General features: G+C 47.1%; 1 protein-coding gene and 1 long non-coding RNA gene across 4 annotated transcripts in view; one reads left to right on the forward strand and one right to left on the reverse strand.

The window, feature by feature from the left end:
- Positions 1-17,127, forward strand: part of LOC309358312 — a 367,127-nt gene that overhangs the window by 164,141 nt on the left and 185,859 nt on the right. The gene's annotated exons all lie outside the window — the stretch shown is intronic.
- The window catches only part of ADAM9 (ADAM metallopeptidase domain 9), an 87,371-nt gene that overhangs the window by 12,364 nt on the left and 57,880 nt on the right, over positions 1-17,127 (reverse strand). For 2 of the 3 annotated variants that reach the window (XM_081890892.1, XM_081890894.1), the window contains 3 exons: positions 11,527-11,607; positions 8,224-8,329; positions 4,956-5,094 (listed from right to left, as the gene is read on the reverse strand). In XM_081890892.1, the coding sequence (XP_081747018.1) occupies positions 4,956-5,094; positions 8,224-8,329; positions 11,527-11,607 (326 nt within the window). The remainder of the gene's footprint in view (positions 1-4,955; positions 5,095-8,223; positions 8,330-11,526; positions 11,608-17,127) is intronic. The other variant, XM_081890893.1, reaches the window with a different exon arrangement.

Here is a 17,127-nt window from a genome sequence, read left to right on the forward strand (position 1 = left end):
AACCTACTCCCTGGGGCCCAACTCCCAGTAGGCAAGCTGTACGCCATGTCAGACAGGGAGATGCAGGAGCTGAGGGAGTTCATTGACAAAAACCTGAAGCGAGGTTTCATCAGAGAGTCCCGAGCGGTGGGGGGCAGCCCAGTGTTTTTTGTGGACAAAAAGAACACAGACAAACCGAGACTGGTGTGTGACTTTAGGGCCCTCAATGCAGTGTCGGAGCCCCTGGCTTTCCCTATGCCCCGAATTGATGACATTTTGACCAGAGTAAGGAAGGGAAAGATTTTTACAAAGCTGGACCTGCGGGGGGCGTACAATCTGATACGCATAAGGAAGGGAGATGAATGGAAGACCACCATGTTTACCCCTTTGGGAGCCTTTGAATACCTCGTTATGCCCTTCGGTCTACAAGGGGGCTCCGCGTGTTTTCAAGCTTTTATAAACCACGTTCTGGGACCTTTGCTCTACAAGAATTGTGTGGCCTTTTTAGACGACGTGTTGGTGTATTCGGAAGATGAGGAACAGCATGTGAGGGACGTTCGAGAAGTGTTGGGCAGGCTGCAAGCCAACCAGCTGTGGGTGAAACTGGAGAAGTGCCAGTTTCATACCAAGGAGGTGGAATTCCTGGGGTACCGCTTGTCAGACAAGGGATTGGCCATGGATCCAGGCAAGGTCCAAGCGGTACTGGAATGGAAGACACCGAAGACCAAGAAGGACGTGCAAAGATTCTTGGGGTTTGGGAACTTTTATCGGAAGTTCATCAAGAACTTTGCCCACTTGACGGCGCCCATCACCGACTGCCTCAGCAGCAAGAAGAAATTTGTTTGGACGGTAGAGGCGGATCGAGCCTTTGAAGAACTGAAAAGGGCTTTCGCCTCGGAAGAACAACTTCTGCATGTGGATTTACGAAAACCCATGAGAGTGGAAACCGATGCATCCGACCGGGCGGTAGGGGCGGTCCTTCTTCAACCGGGGAGGAGTGCGTCGGAGTGGAGACCGTGTGCCTTCTTCTCGCGGAAGCTGAATAAATCCGAGAGGAATTACACGGTGTATGACAGGGAACTACTTGCCATTCACGAAGCATTCCGGAGGTGGAGACATTTATTAATTGGGGCACAACACAAGGTGCAAGTGTGCACCGACCACAAGAATTTAGAGTATTGGAGAACAGCTCGAGTGCTCAACCAACGACAAGTGAGATGGGCACAGGAATTCTCCAAATTCAACTTTGAAATTTGTTATGTGCCAGGCCCAGAAAACGTCAGGGCGGACGCGCTCTCACGCAAACCAGAGTATTGGGAAGGGGAGGGGGTGATCGAAGAGAGACATGTCATCCCTGAGGACCGCTGGGTGTGTGGGGCGGCGCTGGTGGGGCAACGAGAACTGGTAGAGGAAACGGAAAATGAGGAATATGCCCAGGATAAGCTCAGAGGTCTCAGGGGGGAGGGCGAGAGTCCCGGAGGTTTTGAGGAAAGAAATGGGGCATTGTATTACAAAGGGGCACTGTATATACCCGAAGGTGAATTGAGGGGGAGAGTACTCAAGCAGTTGCATGATAGCCCCACGGCGGGACATTTTGGACAACACAAGACCATGTGGTTGGTTACCAGGGAATTTTGGTGGCCTAAGGTGAGGGAAGATGTAAGGGAGTATGTAAGAGGGTGTGACCAATGTCAGCGAGCCAAAGGGGAAAGAAGGGCGCCGGCAGGGTTATTAGAACCATTACCCACACCAGAACGGCCTTGGGAAGCGATATCAATAGATTTTATGACGGATCTGCCAAAGTCCAAGGGGAAAACAGCCATCATGGTAGTAGTAGACCTGTTAACTAAGATGTGCCACTTTGTAGCATGCTCACATGCAGTCACAGCGGAAGAAACAGCGAAGTTGTTTGTAGAACACATCTTTAGGTTGCACGGGGCTCCCTTGAGGGTGATCTCAGATCGCGGCAAACAATTTACTTCCAGGTTCTGGAGGAAGCTCATGAGCTTGCTGCACGTGGAAGTCAATTTTTCAACTGCCCGGCACCCTGAAACCAACGGGCAGGCGGAAAGAGCAAATGGCATTCTTCAACAATATCTGAGGTGTTATGTCAATGACAGAGAGAACGATTGGGTCGAAAAGTTGGCGTTGGCAGAATTTGCCTACAATAATGCGGAGAATGTGTCCACAGGGATGAGTCCCTTTTTGGCTAATTACGGGTGTCACCCCAGGGCATTTCCAGGGGAAGGAGGGGAGAGATGGAGCGTCCCAGCGGCTGAACATTTTGTAGAAGAGATGGAAGCGATCCATCATCAGCTCCAGCTCAACTTAGAAAGGGCTAAGGCACAATATAAGAAGCAGGCAGACAAGAACAGAAGGGAAGGTGAAACCATAAGGGTGGGGGATCAAGTGTGGTTGTCAACCCAAGGGTTGCCGTTCAAAGGGGGTTGTAAGAAATTGAGGCCCAGAAGATTGGGACCCTTTGAGGTCATTCAGCAGGTCAACCCGGTAGCTTTCAAACTCCGATTACCCAACCACATGAAATTGCACCCAGTGTTCCACAGGTCGTTACTGTCACCATACAGGGGGGGACGTGAAGGGGAGTACGTCAGGGGACCAGCCTTGGAAGAGAGGGAACGCCGCAACCATGTAGCGGAAATCCTCGATTCCAGGTGGAAGGGAAATCAGGTGGAGTATTTGGTGGCGTGGGAAGGGGAACCGGAGTCAGAAAACACCTGGGTAAGTGCAGAGGAAGTCAATGACGAGGTTTTAACAGAAACGTTCCACCAAAGGTTCCCGAGGAAACCTCAGCCGATAGCAAGGTTTAGGAGGGAGTATTTCGGCACCACCGATGAGGAAGAGGAAATGGAAGGGTTCGCGGAGTCGGAGTTGGAAGAGGGAGTGGACTCCGATGACGAAGATTACCGAGAGAGTAGGAACAGCAACAAGTGGAGGGAAGTGTTCGCGACGTCGGAAGATGAGGGAGGTTCTTTCAGGGGTTTTACCTCCTCACCGCCAGTAGGGGAGGAGACGGGAGGGGGTGAAGGGGGCCCTGGAGGGGAGGTGGATGTCAGGGAACTGCCATCTAAAGCGCCGGGGGCGCAAAGGCTCACTGAGGTTGAGAGAGGAGTAGCAGCGGAAGAGGGAACCAGTAGAGGGCGAGCAAGAACTCCAAGGGAAAGTGAGTCGGAGGGATGGCTCAGAGACACTTCCAGCGAAAACAGTGGGGAGGTCTCAGGACCTCCTATAGGGACACCCACACCTCGCCGGAAACTGTCACGCCGAGAGGCCAGACGACGTGTTTCCGTTAAAGAGCTTTTATGTTGGAAAAGATTCCGAAAGCAGCCACTTTCGGATTCTACTAGTGATTGACGCAGCCATGCTGGAGGGGCTCCGTCACAGGCAGAGGTTTGAAAACCTGATCAAACTCTGAGGGACTTGCATTTTACGCACAAGCAGCTCATCGTCCCATCACAGTGGGGCTGAATGATACAAAACCCATTTTTTACTCAAGTCATTATATTCTCATTATATTCCCAAAATTTTTATTATTTTACTCATTAAAATATGAGATTGAATTTTTCTGTATCAATCTGCCCCACTTCCCCTAACAAAGGTCCAATTTGGCATAAGCTAAACAGAGTGATGTTATTCTGCTCCCACCAAACGGTACAGAATGCAAGAAACCACGTTCCACACTCTATGCCCACAGTGAGGATGGTATGATCATGGAAGTTGATTAATCCTTCACCTGCACTAACCTTGACAGAGTAATTCTCTGGCCTGCAGGCACTAGCATCCCTTCCTGTGCCTCCTCTGCTACCTATGAAAGGTCTCAATAAATACCCCCTCAAAATTCCACAATGCACAAGATTCTTCCTTGCTAGTTCCTGTTGGCTCAGCTTGTTCTACACTGAACAGGCAACCTGTAACACACCCAAATTTCACTTAACCCCAGGATTAAGTGTGCGAGGGTGGGGTGCCAGTACACACACCGTGGCAGCCATTTTGTGCCATGCTCCAAACCCCCTGGCAGTCATTTGTGATGGCGCCCACAGCACTTTCTCAACATTCCAAATATGCCCACTGGTCCAAAAGGGATGGTGACCCCTGATCGAATGTCTCAGGTTTGTGTGTGGTGGCATTACAGAGAACACTTTGCGGAGTCTTGCAGTTGTTCTCTAAGTGAACAGAACACAATGGATGTGACTTTACCAAGAGGCTCAGCTTCTATGCAGACGCTTGTATAGCAATTCCACGATTCAGCCATACCAAGAACTTCTTAGAGAAAATCTGTAAATTTAAGAGTCAATCCCATGCTTTGCCTGCAAAATTTCCAGGGAAGGCTCCTACCTGAAACACTGGGGAGTCACAGCCATTCAGAGTAAGCAACACTGAGATACTTGACCAAAGGTCTGACTTCTCTAATTGTTTTCTGACAGCGTGCAGAGAACAAAACAGGGCTGGCAAACTAGGGGGAATTGGCTTGTGTTCAGTTGGTTCTAGAAAAACCAATTCTTCCCTATTTTGCAGAATACACAATGCCCCTGGCAGAGGGACACATCCAATTTTGGGAATGTCACACACACACACACACACACACACACACACACACACACACACACACTTGCTGCCAGTGCTCCTCTTTTACCTGTGTTGCGAAGTGGCATCCACAAAGAGCTGGCAGGGGCACTGACTTTCAGTGAGATATCACAGGATCTTGTGTGCTGTGCAAGATCTCGTGAAATTTCAGTGAGATCTCATGAGATCTTGCTGCAAACCAGTACTGTTGCAGGCAGCCACTGCCTCTTAGGCTTCTACTGCTCAAGGTAGGCACCTCACCTTGCCTCACCAGTGGAGCGGGCCTGGCACCAGTGCTGCACACAGAGCCTTTAAATGCCTTAGTTCTGCCAAAGAATTCCTAGTCAGCTTTCCACACAGCGGGGGGGGGGGGGTGGTGGACAGAAAATACTTACCCACAACAAGCCTCTATCAACGGCATTAAGGATGACACCAACTGATTCCTCGCAAGGTAAGTGAAGAGCAAAAGCAACAGGAGAGGGAGAATCAGGCAGAAGAATGCCAGCAGCCAATTTCTTGTGGTGTTATCCACATCTGAAAGAGAGAGAGAATAAACAAAGAAAGAAAATTAGCAACAACAGGAACAATGGTTACCTTTCTGCAGGGTGGGAATTACAAACTTCCTCAACCCCATTGAGGGAGAAAAGGAATGCTGTGAGCTTGTTAAATCAGTCAACAGTTTCAACCTCTGCTCTTTTCAAAATCCAAAGCAGTTTACAAATGTGTATAATGCACAGAACAAGATTAGTATCGGTCATTTAAAGTAGCCGAGTCATTTAAAGTAGCTGGGTTCTTATGGACATGTTGGTAATCTCAGTGCCCTTTCTCCCCATTGGGCAGAACATGGAAAGGCAGGGCAAGCTTACTTTTTCCTGAGCACAACTGATTCCAGGGAAGGCCACGGTGGTGCCCTCCAAGTGTTCTCGACTACAACTCCCATTAGCGCCAACCACTATGACCTATGGTCAGGGAGGATTATGGTTGTTGTTGTACAACAGCTGCAGTTTACCACGCTGGCTACCTCTGGACTAGACTACTGACTTTGCTTTTCTCCATATAATAAAAATGTAGATTTGCAGTGCCCCATTAGAAAGAGCAGGGAGGAAGGCAAGAGAGAAGACAGCTTGCCCAAGAGCAGTGGCTATGGCATGGGAGGGAGAATAGAGGGAAAGTGGTGGTTTGAAACCAGGCTTGCTTACAGCAAGAAGGGAGTCGGGAAAGGCTCTATTGTGTTAGCTTTTGGTGTTGGCGTCCGTGTTGCATCCCTCTCTGCTATTTCTTTTTGTAACCTGTCATGTTGCCTTCAACATGAAGCTCCAGATTCAATGTATCAACAAGCAAACAACATCCATCAGCTCTAAGTGAGCAAGCTAACTGGACAGGTTTGCTCTTAAGGTTCAGCTCGTCTTTAAGGTACAGCAACATCTCCATCACAGCAAGCGGGTGGAAAGGGAGCTGCAAAATAAGCCTAAAAATATGGGTGGCCTGTGTGCCAGGGAGAGTTGAGAAAGGGGAGGAGGAGGGAGGGGAAATGGGGTGCAGGTGAAAATGGGGGTACACAGCAGAGTTGCCAAAAAGGAGAGAGTAGGAGACATGGAGAAGATAAAATTGGGTAAGAAAGGTGATGCGGAATGGTGGCCTTATTATTGGGCAGAAAGTGAAGAGAGTGCCTGTTGGCTGCAGGGTGAGCAGGGAGGAAGATGCAGGAGGTGGTTGCTGTTGTTCATTTATGCCACGCCTTTTCCCCTGACAGGGACTCAAGGTGGCTTAGAGATAAAATAAAAACACCTAAAAGCATAGGGGGAAACAATGGAACAATAATAGAATTACTTTAATCTACATTATATTTACAACGGTATTTGTTGCCTCAAAGGATGCTGTGCCAGTCTTTACCTTGTGCATAATACCCACCACAAAAATCCACCACAGAAAGTCCAGTAGTCCAAAAAGTCCAGTCCAAAAATCCACCACAAAAAGTCCAAGAGAAACTTGGATTGCATGGTATGACCCCCCAAAAATCAACACTAAAAATTGTTACCAACCTTTGTATGGAATTGGGTCTTTAGGAGCAAATGGATCTTTATACTGTATCTGGGACCTTCTTCTATACCTTTGGGGGAGGGGTTGCTTTTTTTGTCTGAATTTAATACAACATGCAGTGCAGTGTCTGTGCTCAAACAATAAATGGTAAGTTAAGCGGCAATGTTGCAATATTATCCTAAGTCAAAGCAAAGACCCTAAAAGCACTCCTTCATCAGTCACACATCTGAAACACGGCGAGTGTGAACAATATGCAGGAAGTCCTTGTTGTGTGTGCAATTCCTGGCTTGGGATTTTGCTTTGCTTTTTAAAAAAAACCCAGTTGCCATTACTTAACAGAACAGCAGTCAAAGAAGTAGCAGCCTGTCAATCTTAAGTTACAGAAGAGATATATAAAGAAATCCAGATAAATGTTGTGGAAATATGTGCCAGATGAAAGGGCTTTAGTGAGGATAATCTGGTGTTTTCCTTTCTTTCCCCTCTTCCCTTTCTCCATTTCCCCTTTCTTTTCTGTCTGGGCTTTGCTGTTTATATTTTACTGTCTCTATGTTATGTGCAAAAATAGTGTCTGTATGCTTAAAAGGCTCAGCTGGGTTGGAAGTCCACAACTTGCCTAAGAAAAACATGCCTAAGGAATAGGACTAGTAAAAATGTTTTACAAGATATTGTTGGAGAGTAATTTTGTGGACTTGGCATTTCATATCCCAGCTTTTCTCCAAAGAGCTTCAGGTGTGTCCATACTTCTCAAACCTCACAACAACCCTGTGGGGTAGGCTAAGTGACAGCAACTGGCCCAAAGTCACCCAACACGCTTCATGGCTGAGTTGAGATTTGAATACTGGTCTCTTCCAGGTCCTTACTCTTAACTGCTTCAATTGCGAATGTGTTACTGTAACTGTCTCTTTGTATTTTTCATGCTTCCTCATTTGTTTGTGGGGGTTTGGAAGTTGGCACAAGAGAGTAAAAGCCTTCAAGACAGACTGTGGTGTACACATTTTTTTTTATCACTGACTTTAATTTTTGCTTCTTATTGCCATTCAGCTCCCACCTTACAATTTTCTCCTGCATATACCTGCTAACTGAGAATTCATTTATGCACCTGACAAAGCAGACATGAGCTAAAGGCATAATCAATTTGTTGGACTCTTGAGACACCAAAAAATTCAATGTTTTTCCCACACAGTTTTTCAAAATAACATGTGCATGAATTGGGAATGGTCATAGCTCAATTACAGAGCACCTGCTTTGCATGCAGAAGGTCTCAGGTTCAGTCCATGGCCTCTCTGAGGATCCCTGGCTGAAATTCTGGTGAGCATTAAGCAATACTGATCTAGGTGGATAAAGCAGCTTCCTCTGTCCCCAATGACATTTGCAGAAGGTTGGCCCAGGACAAACAAAAGCTCTGAAAGTTGTAAGATTCCCCCCACCAATCCAGAGGCCCTAAGTTTCCAATGGCTGGTTATCCAAAATCCAAGCTCCTCTTCCCATAGAAAACAAAACTAGAGAGGCACAGTAAGCCACCACCATACCAGCCAAGGAGGACTTAAGCCTCTTGGAGCAGCTGTCACTTCCCAACCTCCAGGCGTCACCAAAGACAGGAAGGTGTGTGGTTCAGGTACTTGCCATTGTATGGAGGTCCACTGTCCAGACTGCCGCCATATCCTTTGGCATCACAGTAGGGAGGGGCCCACCCCGGGTGACAGTGGCAGTTCTTATTGCTATTGCACACCTGTTTGGATGAAAAACAGCAAGCAAAGAGTGAAAAATAAATACAGTAAATGGACAAAAGTACAAAGAACATAAAGGTAAAGGTAAATGGACCCCTGACCATTAGGTCCAGTCGTGGCCAACTCTGGGGTTGCGGCGCTCATCTCGCTTTATTGGCCGAGGGAGCCGGCATACAGCTTCCGGGTCATATGGCCAGCATGACTAAGCCGCTTCTGGCAAACCAGAGCAGCGCATGGAAACGCCGTTTACCTTCCCGCCGGAGTGGTACCTATTTATCTACTTGCACTTGGACGTGCTTTCGAACTGCTAGGTAGGCAGGAGCAGGGACCGAGGAACGGGAACTCACCCTGTTGTGGGGATTCGAACCTCCGACCTTCTCATCAGCAAGTCCTAGGCTCTGTGGTTTAACCCACAGCGCCACCCGCATCCCACAAAGAACATACTGTACATTACTCATATTGAAATACTGCCCCTCAATGAGTACAAACTTTCATCAGTAAAACACCACACATCCACATTCCACACTGCTTCATAAATTAAACTATGGGTAGGCAAACTAAGGCCCGGGGGGAGGGCGGATCCGGCCCACGGATGGTCCAGGAATCATGTTTTTACATGAGTAGAATATGTCCTTTTATTTAAAATGCAACTCTGCGTTGTTTGTGGCGCCTGCCTGGTGTTTTTACATGAGTAGAATGTGTGCTTTTATTTAAAATGCATCTCTGGGATATTTGTGGGGCATAGGAATTCTTTCCTTTTTTTCCCTTTTCAAAATATAGTCCAGCCCTGCCCACAAGGTTTGAGGGACAGTGGACTGGCTCCCTGCTGAAAAGGTTTGCTGACCGACCCCTGCATTAAACACTTGTTTCTATCTGAGACTCAGGAAACATAATGATAGGAAATGAGGCTGCCATCTGGGGTAGCAGCGGAACTGACGATTCTCCATTCTAGAGAAGAAACTATTTTTTTAAAAAAAGTTTAGTTTCTTCTCCCATTAGATTCTTAATTTTTTTAGGGGTTTGCATACCCCTGAGTCTCCCCAGGAAAAAAGCACTGAGTAATACCATAATATTATATATCAATGGAAAGATAATTTAATGAAGAATGTAATGCAATGACTTTTATGAATGATTATTTATTAAAACAGCAGTCATAAAGAAGAAACCTGAAACACATAGAAAAAATGAGATATACAAAAACCCTCACCATTTCAGTTAATACTTAGTTGAGTAACCTTTAGCTTTAATTACGGCTTTACAACGCTTTCCCATGGAGTGAACCAAGTTTTTTAGTCCTGCAGCTGTTATAATGTGAAACCAAGATGGAATTATTGCCTCTATTAATTGGGTTTTATTGCTGGGTTGCTTCTGACTAGCAAGTTTCTTTAGTCAGCTCCATAGATTTTCAATTGGATTAAGGTCTGAGCTATGTATTTGGGGGCATTTACATTACCCGAGTGGCGCTGTGGGTTAAACCACAGAGCCTGGGCCTTACTGATGAGAAGGTCGGCGGTTTGAATCCCCGTGACGGGGTGAGCCCCCGTTCCTCGGTCCCTGCTCCTGCCTACCTAGCAGTTCAAAAGTACGTCCAAGTGCAAGTAGATAAACAGGTACCGCTCCGGCGGGAAGGTAAACAGCGTTTCCGTGCGCTGCTCTGGTTCGCCAGAAACGGCTTAGTCATGCTGGCCACATGACCTGGAAGCTGTACGCCGGCTCCCTCGGCCAATAAAGCGAGATGAGCGCCGCAAGCCCAGAGTCGGTCACGACTGGACCTAATGGTCAGGGGTCCCTTTACCTTTACCTTAAAGGAAAAGGTTCCCCTGCTCGTACGGGCCAGTCGTGTCCGACTCTAGGGTTGTACGCCCATCTCACTTAAGAGGCCGGGGGCCAGCGCTGTCCGGAGACACTTCCAGGTCACGTGGCCAGCGTGACGAAGCTGCTCTGGTGAGCCAGCACCAGCGCAGCACACAGAAACGCCATTTACCTTCCCGCTATACAGCGGTACCTATTTATCTACTTGCACTTAGAGGTGCTTTCAAACTGCTAGGTGGGCAGGAGCTGGGACCGAAGATGGGAGCTCACCCCGCCACGGGGATTCAGACCGCCGACCATGCGATCGGCAAGCCCTAGGCGCTGAGGTTTTACCCACAGCGCCACCCGCGTCCCTACCTTTACCTTACATTCCCATTAATGACGCAAATTCTGCCCACACCTTTTGCTGTCATACAACCCCAGATCATAACACTATCTCGGTGTTTCACAGTAGGTGCAATGCAGTAGGATGTAAATCTTCTCCAATTCTTCACCTCACATATTTCATGCCATTACTACCAAGCAAGGAGATTTTGGTCTCATCACTCCAAATAACACTGTCCCATTCTTCTGCTGTCCAGTTAACATGGGTTTTAGCCCAGTTTAATCGTTTCAACTTTTGTTTGAGAGACAACAATGGCTTTTTCCTTGGAATTCCAGCATTTAGACCATATTCCTGCAGTCTGCGCCAAACGGTGCTTGCACTCAACTTCACATTACATTGCCCCATGTCATCTTGTATAAACCCAGATGATTTTCTTCTGTCATGTAGCCACAGTTTCTCAGTTCTTCTATCGTCACTTGCTGTTGTGAACCTTTCCCTACCTTTACCAGTCTGATTTTGTAATCTCCTTTTACCTCTTCAAAAATTTAGGAATACCACCTTTGGTTAAGTTTCCACCGATTTTTCTTCTAATTTCTTCATAACTGTAGCCTTGTTCACTTAATATACTGTGCCATTTCTGAAGATATATGGATTTGTGATTATTATGCTCATTTACCTTCAGTAGTAAAGCTCTGCTGGATGAATTACCGCCCGTCTATTTTTGGGGAATCCTGCAACGTGTTTCAGTTTTTGCTAACTATATGATGGAGTCTGCTCTGGATCAATATGAGCCAAGTCCACCCATCCAACCCCTGACATAATGCAGGTAGATAAGGGCAGAGCATCAAAGGAACAACCAGAAGCTTGAAGGGAGCTCTCAACTGTTCCTTTGCTGGAGCTCCTACCTGTCCGTCATTCAATGGAACCAAGTCTCCCTCCAGCACCTTCTGAAAACAGGGGAAAGGAAGGCCCAAGAGACGAGGTCAGAACAAAACAAACATCAAGTCAGTAACCCCTGGAGAAAGCACTGTCTAGAAATCCGGCGTGGTTTTGTCAGCTTACCCCTCGTCCATTGCACTGATGATCTGCATTGCAGCTGTAACCCAAAACAGAGACATCAACACATTGGTAGTGCTTACATATCTGAAAGAAAGGACACACACAAATTCATTATGATTGGGACTGCAAACCTTAAATTAAAGTAAGTGATGTGTCTGCCCAATCTAAAGTTTCATTTCTAAAGCTTTTCTCACAGATCAAAATCCCCTCTCTTGCAAATGATGTTAGGATTAACAAGGAAAACTCACACAAAGGTCCACCTGAGACATCCACAGCACATTTGGTGGGCCGCTCTTAACAATCCGTAGCTCCATTAAGCAATCTACAGACAGAACTGAGAGCAAAGTTATACCCTTCCATTTGACTGATGAGAAAGCAAAAAGCAGTTCTCGCATTTGATCCAGGATCCTTCAGAATGAGAAGACGCTGTAGCAGGTACCTCTGCCTTGGAGCGTGAAAGGAGGGTGCACTCGGGACTTCCAGTTAAGGCAGCATGGGGACGCCACGGCAGCGAGCAGCTCCTGAAGCTAGCCAGAACTTACATAGCTACCTTACTGGCTCCTGGGCTGCTGGAACTGCCGCTACCAGCGCCGCCAGCACCGATACTGGAGAGGAACTGGGGGCGCCTGGAATAACTGCAGCCCCCCCCCCCCGTGACCTGGCCACCCGAGGTCAGGAGGATCTCGGAGCCAGCACGGAAGCAGGAAGCAGGAGGGGAAGGAGAGAAAGGAGCCCGGACCCCACCGCTTCTGCCTCCACCACCGCCAGATGGGGCATCTGGTGCGCCTACTGAGGGAGCCACAGCCTCCCTCCCCGCCAACAACCCAGCGGAGCTCCGAGGCTGGGAGCCAAAGCAACAAAGGGAAAGGGGGGGGCAGAAAAGAGGAGGAAGGGAGAGAGGAGCCCCGACCTTGCCGTCACCATCGAAGAAAGAAGAGGAGAGCCTGTTTGTCGGTCTGTTTTGGAAGGGGGAGCCCTTTCTCCCCCCACCCCTCCTTTAAAACAAAACTTTTCCCCACACCACTGCTACAGTTACCTCTCCCTCCTCCTCCTCCTCCTCCTCCTCCTCTTCTTCTTCTTGTTCTTCTTCTTCTTATTTCTCCTCTTCCTTCTCTCTTTTTCTCCCCCTCCCTCTCTCCATCCCCCCTTTCCTCCTCTCATACACGCATACCACTGTATTATACTTTTCCCTCTCATACTATAGCTAAAACTATCACTGCAATCTATTACCGCTGTTATTACTCTACTTTCTCTCCTTCTCTCTCTTTCTTTCCCCCTTTCTGTCTCCCCCTCCCTTTTATTTTACTCTAATTCCCCCTTCCCCCTTCCCCCCTTTTCTTTTTCTTTGTTTCCTTTCTCTTTTCTCTTCTTCTTCCTCTTTTCCTTCCACCTTTTGCCTATATTCTGTTTTGTCTGTTCCTGTTGCTGAACACATTCCTAACCCCACCTTCCACCTTAATTGGACCCTAGTACCCCTTTTGCGTATATGAGTGCGCAGGCATGTACACAAGGGTGCAACCACAAATAACCCCCCCCCTCAAACACACATTTCCCCTGGCCCCACCTCTCTGGTCTCTCGCATGTCTGCCTGCTAACCCCCTCCCCCTTATGTGAACTGTCTGTTGGTCTACCCACCTGTCAGCTTACCACCACCACCACCACCCCGCTCTGGCAGCACCGCTGAGGCGACCACAGCCTAGACTCAACACAAATGGCCACCTAATCCGAACGCTCTGTAAAACACCAGTCAACAACGCCTGTTCAGCTCAGCAACCCAACAACATCCAGGAACCATCACCACCACAACTCCTAACCACAACACACCCTACTCCAAAAGGATGCCAAGCAGACCTCAAACCAAAACCATTAGGGAGATTGAGATGACACCAACCAGGGAGATGGCAAATAGCGCTGAGACCACAACACCCCTTCAAGATGACGACCACCCAACAACTAAACGAGATCTGAGGGAAATGGAAGCAAGATTAGCAGAAACACTGAAGGCCACAGTGGCTCCCCTGCAGATATTAATCAACGATCTAACCTCCAAAATGAAAGCTCTAGAGAACAAGAACCAAATGAAAGAAAGAATAATAGAGCAATACCGGGAGGCAAACACACGCATCAATAAGAAATTGGATGAACTGGTAAATCACCTGGAAATAGAAAACACAGAAATGAGAATCAAACAAACAGACATCGAAGATTGCAATAGACGCTGCAACATCCACTTCTGCAACTTTCCTGAAAAAGTAGAGGAGAAAAGCCCAGCAGACCTAATTGTACGCTGGCTGAAAGATACAATCCCAAACATGACACTTGAGGTAGATGACCTGGAGAGGACTCACAGAGCCCTAAAACCTATGCCAAAACCCAGCGCCCCACCCCCCAATAAACATCTTGTGTGCTTCACATGCTACAAAAAGAAGGAAGAAGTATGGAACAACCTCAGAAACTCAACCAACCTTCAATATGGAGACGCCCCCATATTGGACTTACAGGATTTATCTCAGGACACCCTTAATCAGAGAAAAAGCCTAATGCCTGTGCACCCAGTGTCTCCAACAAGCAGGGATCAAGTACCGATGGGGCTTCCCTTTTCGACTCATCATAACAACCAACACAACACAACAAAGAGCTACCAACATACCTGAAGCCTTGCAACTACTGAAGAACCTCAAACTCGACCTTCCACCGGAATGGCAACCGACCAACCCACTAAGTGACAGCCACAACCATGACGAAACAACAGCAAACAATTGGATGACAGTAAAGAAGAAAAAGAAACAACAGACAATGCAAACCAATACAGTCAAGCACCATGCACAGAATCATCCCGCTGGCCATATGACACAAGAAACCAGACCAAGATTAACCAAACCAACTCATCGCAGATGGACAACCCTACTACAACAACAACCCCAGCTGAATGAAGCAACCGGGGAAAAACACAAACTGAAGTACTAGTGATTCTCCCCCCCTTCCCCCCCTTTCCCCACTGAACATAGATATAGTTAACACCATCAACATCCCCCCCAGCCCTGCACAGAAATCCCCACCCCAACACCAGTCCAGACCTCAAACCACATTCCCCATCACCTAACAACCCATAACCCACACCTTCAGCATCCCCCTACTCCATACTAAGGAAAAATAACTCCTCCAACCTTAATAACACAACCCACAAACAGGCTAAAATCTGATGCCCAACCAGCACAATGGTGGCGCCAGAGCATACCAACACCCACATCCTCGCCCCAACACACCAACGATGTTGCTAATAACATTGGCAACATTGCTTACGAACCTTATACCCAACATTGGCGTCACAAAGATGCTTCACCCCATCTCACTGATCATCCCCTATCGCAAACAACAGGGGTGATGGCCTGTCCCTATACATGGTCCTCCACACCAGCTGAGACCTAGGACCAACCGGCTAAATGCCAAATGGCCCAAAATACCCCAAAACAAACATATACCGTATATGACTACATATATGAAACTCTCTACAACCTACCCCCTACTCTTTTACCCAAATCTAACTCTAATCCCACTAGTCCCCCAACCACCACACTGTAGGTCAGTGCAATCCCATTGGTTCATTAAACAACACAGGGGTTGGAAAACCCCATCAAAAGAAAATGCATCACCTCATACATAAACACCATAAAACCGCACATCACCTTCCTACAAGAAATACACAACCCACCCAAAGGGATCAAACTCCTGAGTGACCCCCACTTCAGTCAACAGTGGGTTGCACGAGGCTCAGGGAAAGCCCATGGCGTAGCTATAATACTCAGTAGAGACCTGAACTTCACTGCCACAACAGTCCTAAAAGACAAAAAAGGCATTCATTTTCACTAAAGGGACACTAAACTGACAATCAGCTCCATATATGCCCCAAATTCAAAACAACTAGAATTCTTTCAGAAGACACTAAACAAGTTCCTCTCCTTTTCTGAAGGGGAAGCAATCCTAGGATGTGACCTCAACCTAAATATGAAAGGCATATCCCCGAAAAACATTCACCCTACAACCCCATGGTCAACCTTCCTTGAAAGAAACCCCCAACAACTAGGGACTCTCATAAGCTACTAAAATGTTAAAAAACAGGTGTCTCTATGACATTTGGGGTGAGCAAAACCCGGGAGACACCAGCCATACATTCCAATTCGGACGCCATGGTACAACGACCAGACTGGACAGCATTCTGCTCACACAGGGTCTGATCTCCTTAGCGAAATCAAGAAACATAGGTAACATTAAAATCACAAACCACCCCATCATGGTCCTTCAGCCCCATCCTAACTACAAACAAACAAATTAGAGAGAGTCTCACAAAAACTCTATAAAACTACTTCAAGGAAAATGATGTAGACAATATAACAACCCCCCTCAAAAATTAACAAAAATAGAACAAGACATCACGGCCCTTCACCACGCTACAAACAAACAGGATCTAAAAATCAATCAAACCTTTATTGCATTAGCATACAGCCATAGCAAGATAAGACAAAAATGCTAGAGACAAGCAACCAAACAAAGTTCAAAGCGATATTACTGGCGTTATGACATTTAAATTACCCTAAGACAATAATGTAAAGATTTAGTTGCCGGCGCCTGGAATCTAAAATGTGGATGTATATAAAGCATATAATGGCCCCAAAATAGGCTCGGTACATTAGGTTAAAAAGGTAATAAAAAGAATTAAAACAGGTCCAGGTCTAGGACACACTACCCAGTCAGAGTAGCCCTGAGTTTCAAAGCCTGCACTATAAAGATTGCCACCCCACATGAAATTTGGGGATTTGCGTCCACAAGAAGCGATTTCAAACAGTCTTCCTTAGATGTGATGGTGGACGGGATCAAGAGGAGGAGCTTAGTTCTTATTAGCTCATAAATAGGGCAGTAGAAAAAGAAATTTATGAAGTCCTCTACTTCATTCATTGAGCATGGACATAGACGCTGAGTAATAGGGGTCTTAGAGTAAATCCCCTGCAAGAAGGCCGTGGGTATAGAATGGAAACGGGCCATGGTAAACGCTCTTCTCAAATTGGGCTCCGTCAGGTCTATCAAGTAGTTGGCAAGTGATCTTACCACTTTCACTTTAGGAAGCCACATGGAGAGGCGAGCTGTGGTGGACTGTGCCCGGTCCATGGCCTCGTCTCTTGTAAGAATCCAGGCCCGGATTTTATGTTGGTCCCAAGATGACAGCGTGTCAAGATCTGGGAGGGAGTAGCATGCAGTAATAGTCTCCATAGCCTTGGACCATTTGTTGCTATGAGAACAAGTTAAAAAGGCTTGCCTGGCTAGTAGGGAACCTGGGGCTTTGATTAATTTACAATAAAAACTAATAATTCTAATGTGGGCTCTCGCAACAATGGAGGGGAGGCCCAGTTCTGTTCTTAACTGTGCAGCAACCGAGCCCTTGGGGAGACCCAGTAACTTTCGTGCAAAAGAGTTTTGTAGAATCTCGAGCCGTTGTAGTGTTTTTAAATCCCACCCCCAGATTTCAAACCCATACAGTAACATCGGGAGGACTTTGCTGATAAATGCTTTTCTGATTGGTGGAACCAACTGGCCGCCTTTTGCATAGAA

This window comes from Podarcis melisellensis, assembly GCF_964234715.1.
Source record: "Podarcis melisellensis genome assembly, chromosome: 15".
NCBI classification, from domain to species: Eukaryota; Metazoa; Chordata; class Lepidosauria; order Squamata; family Lacertidae; genus Podarcis; species Podarcis melisellensis.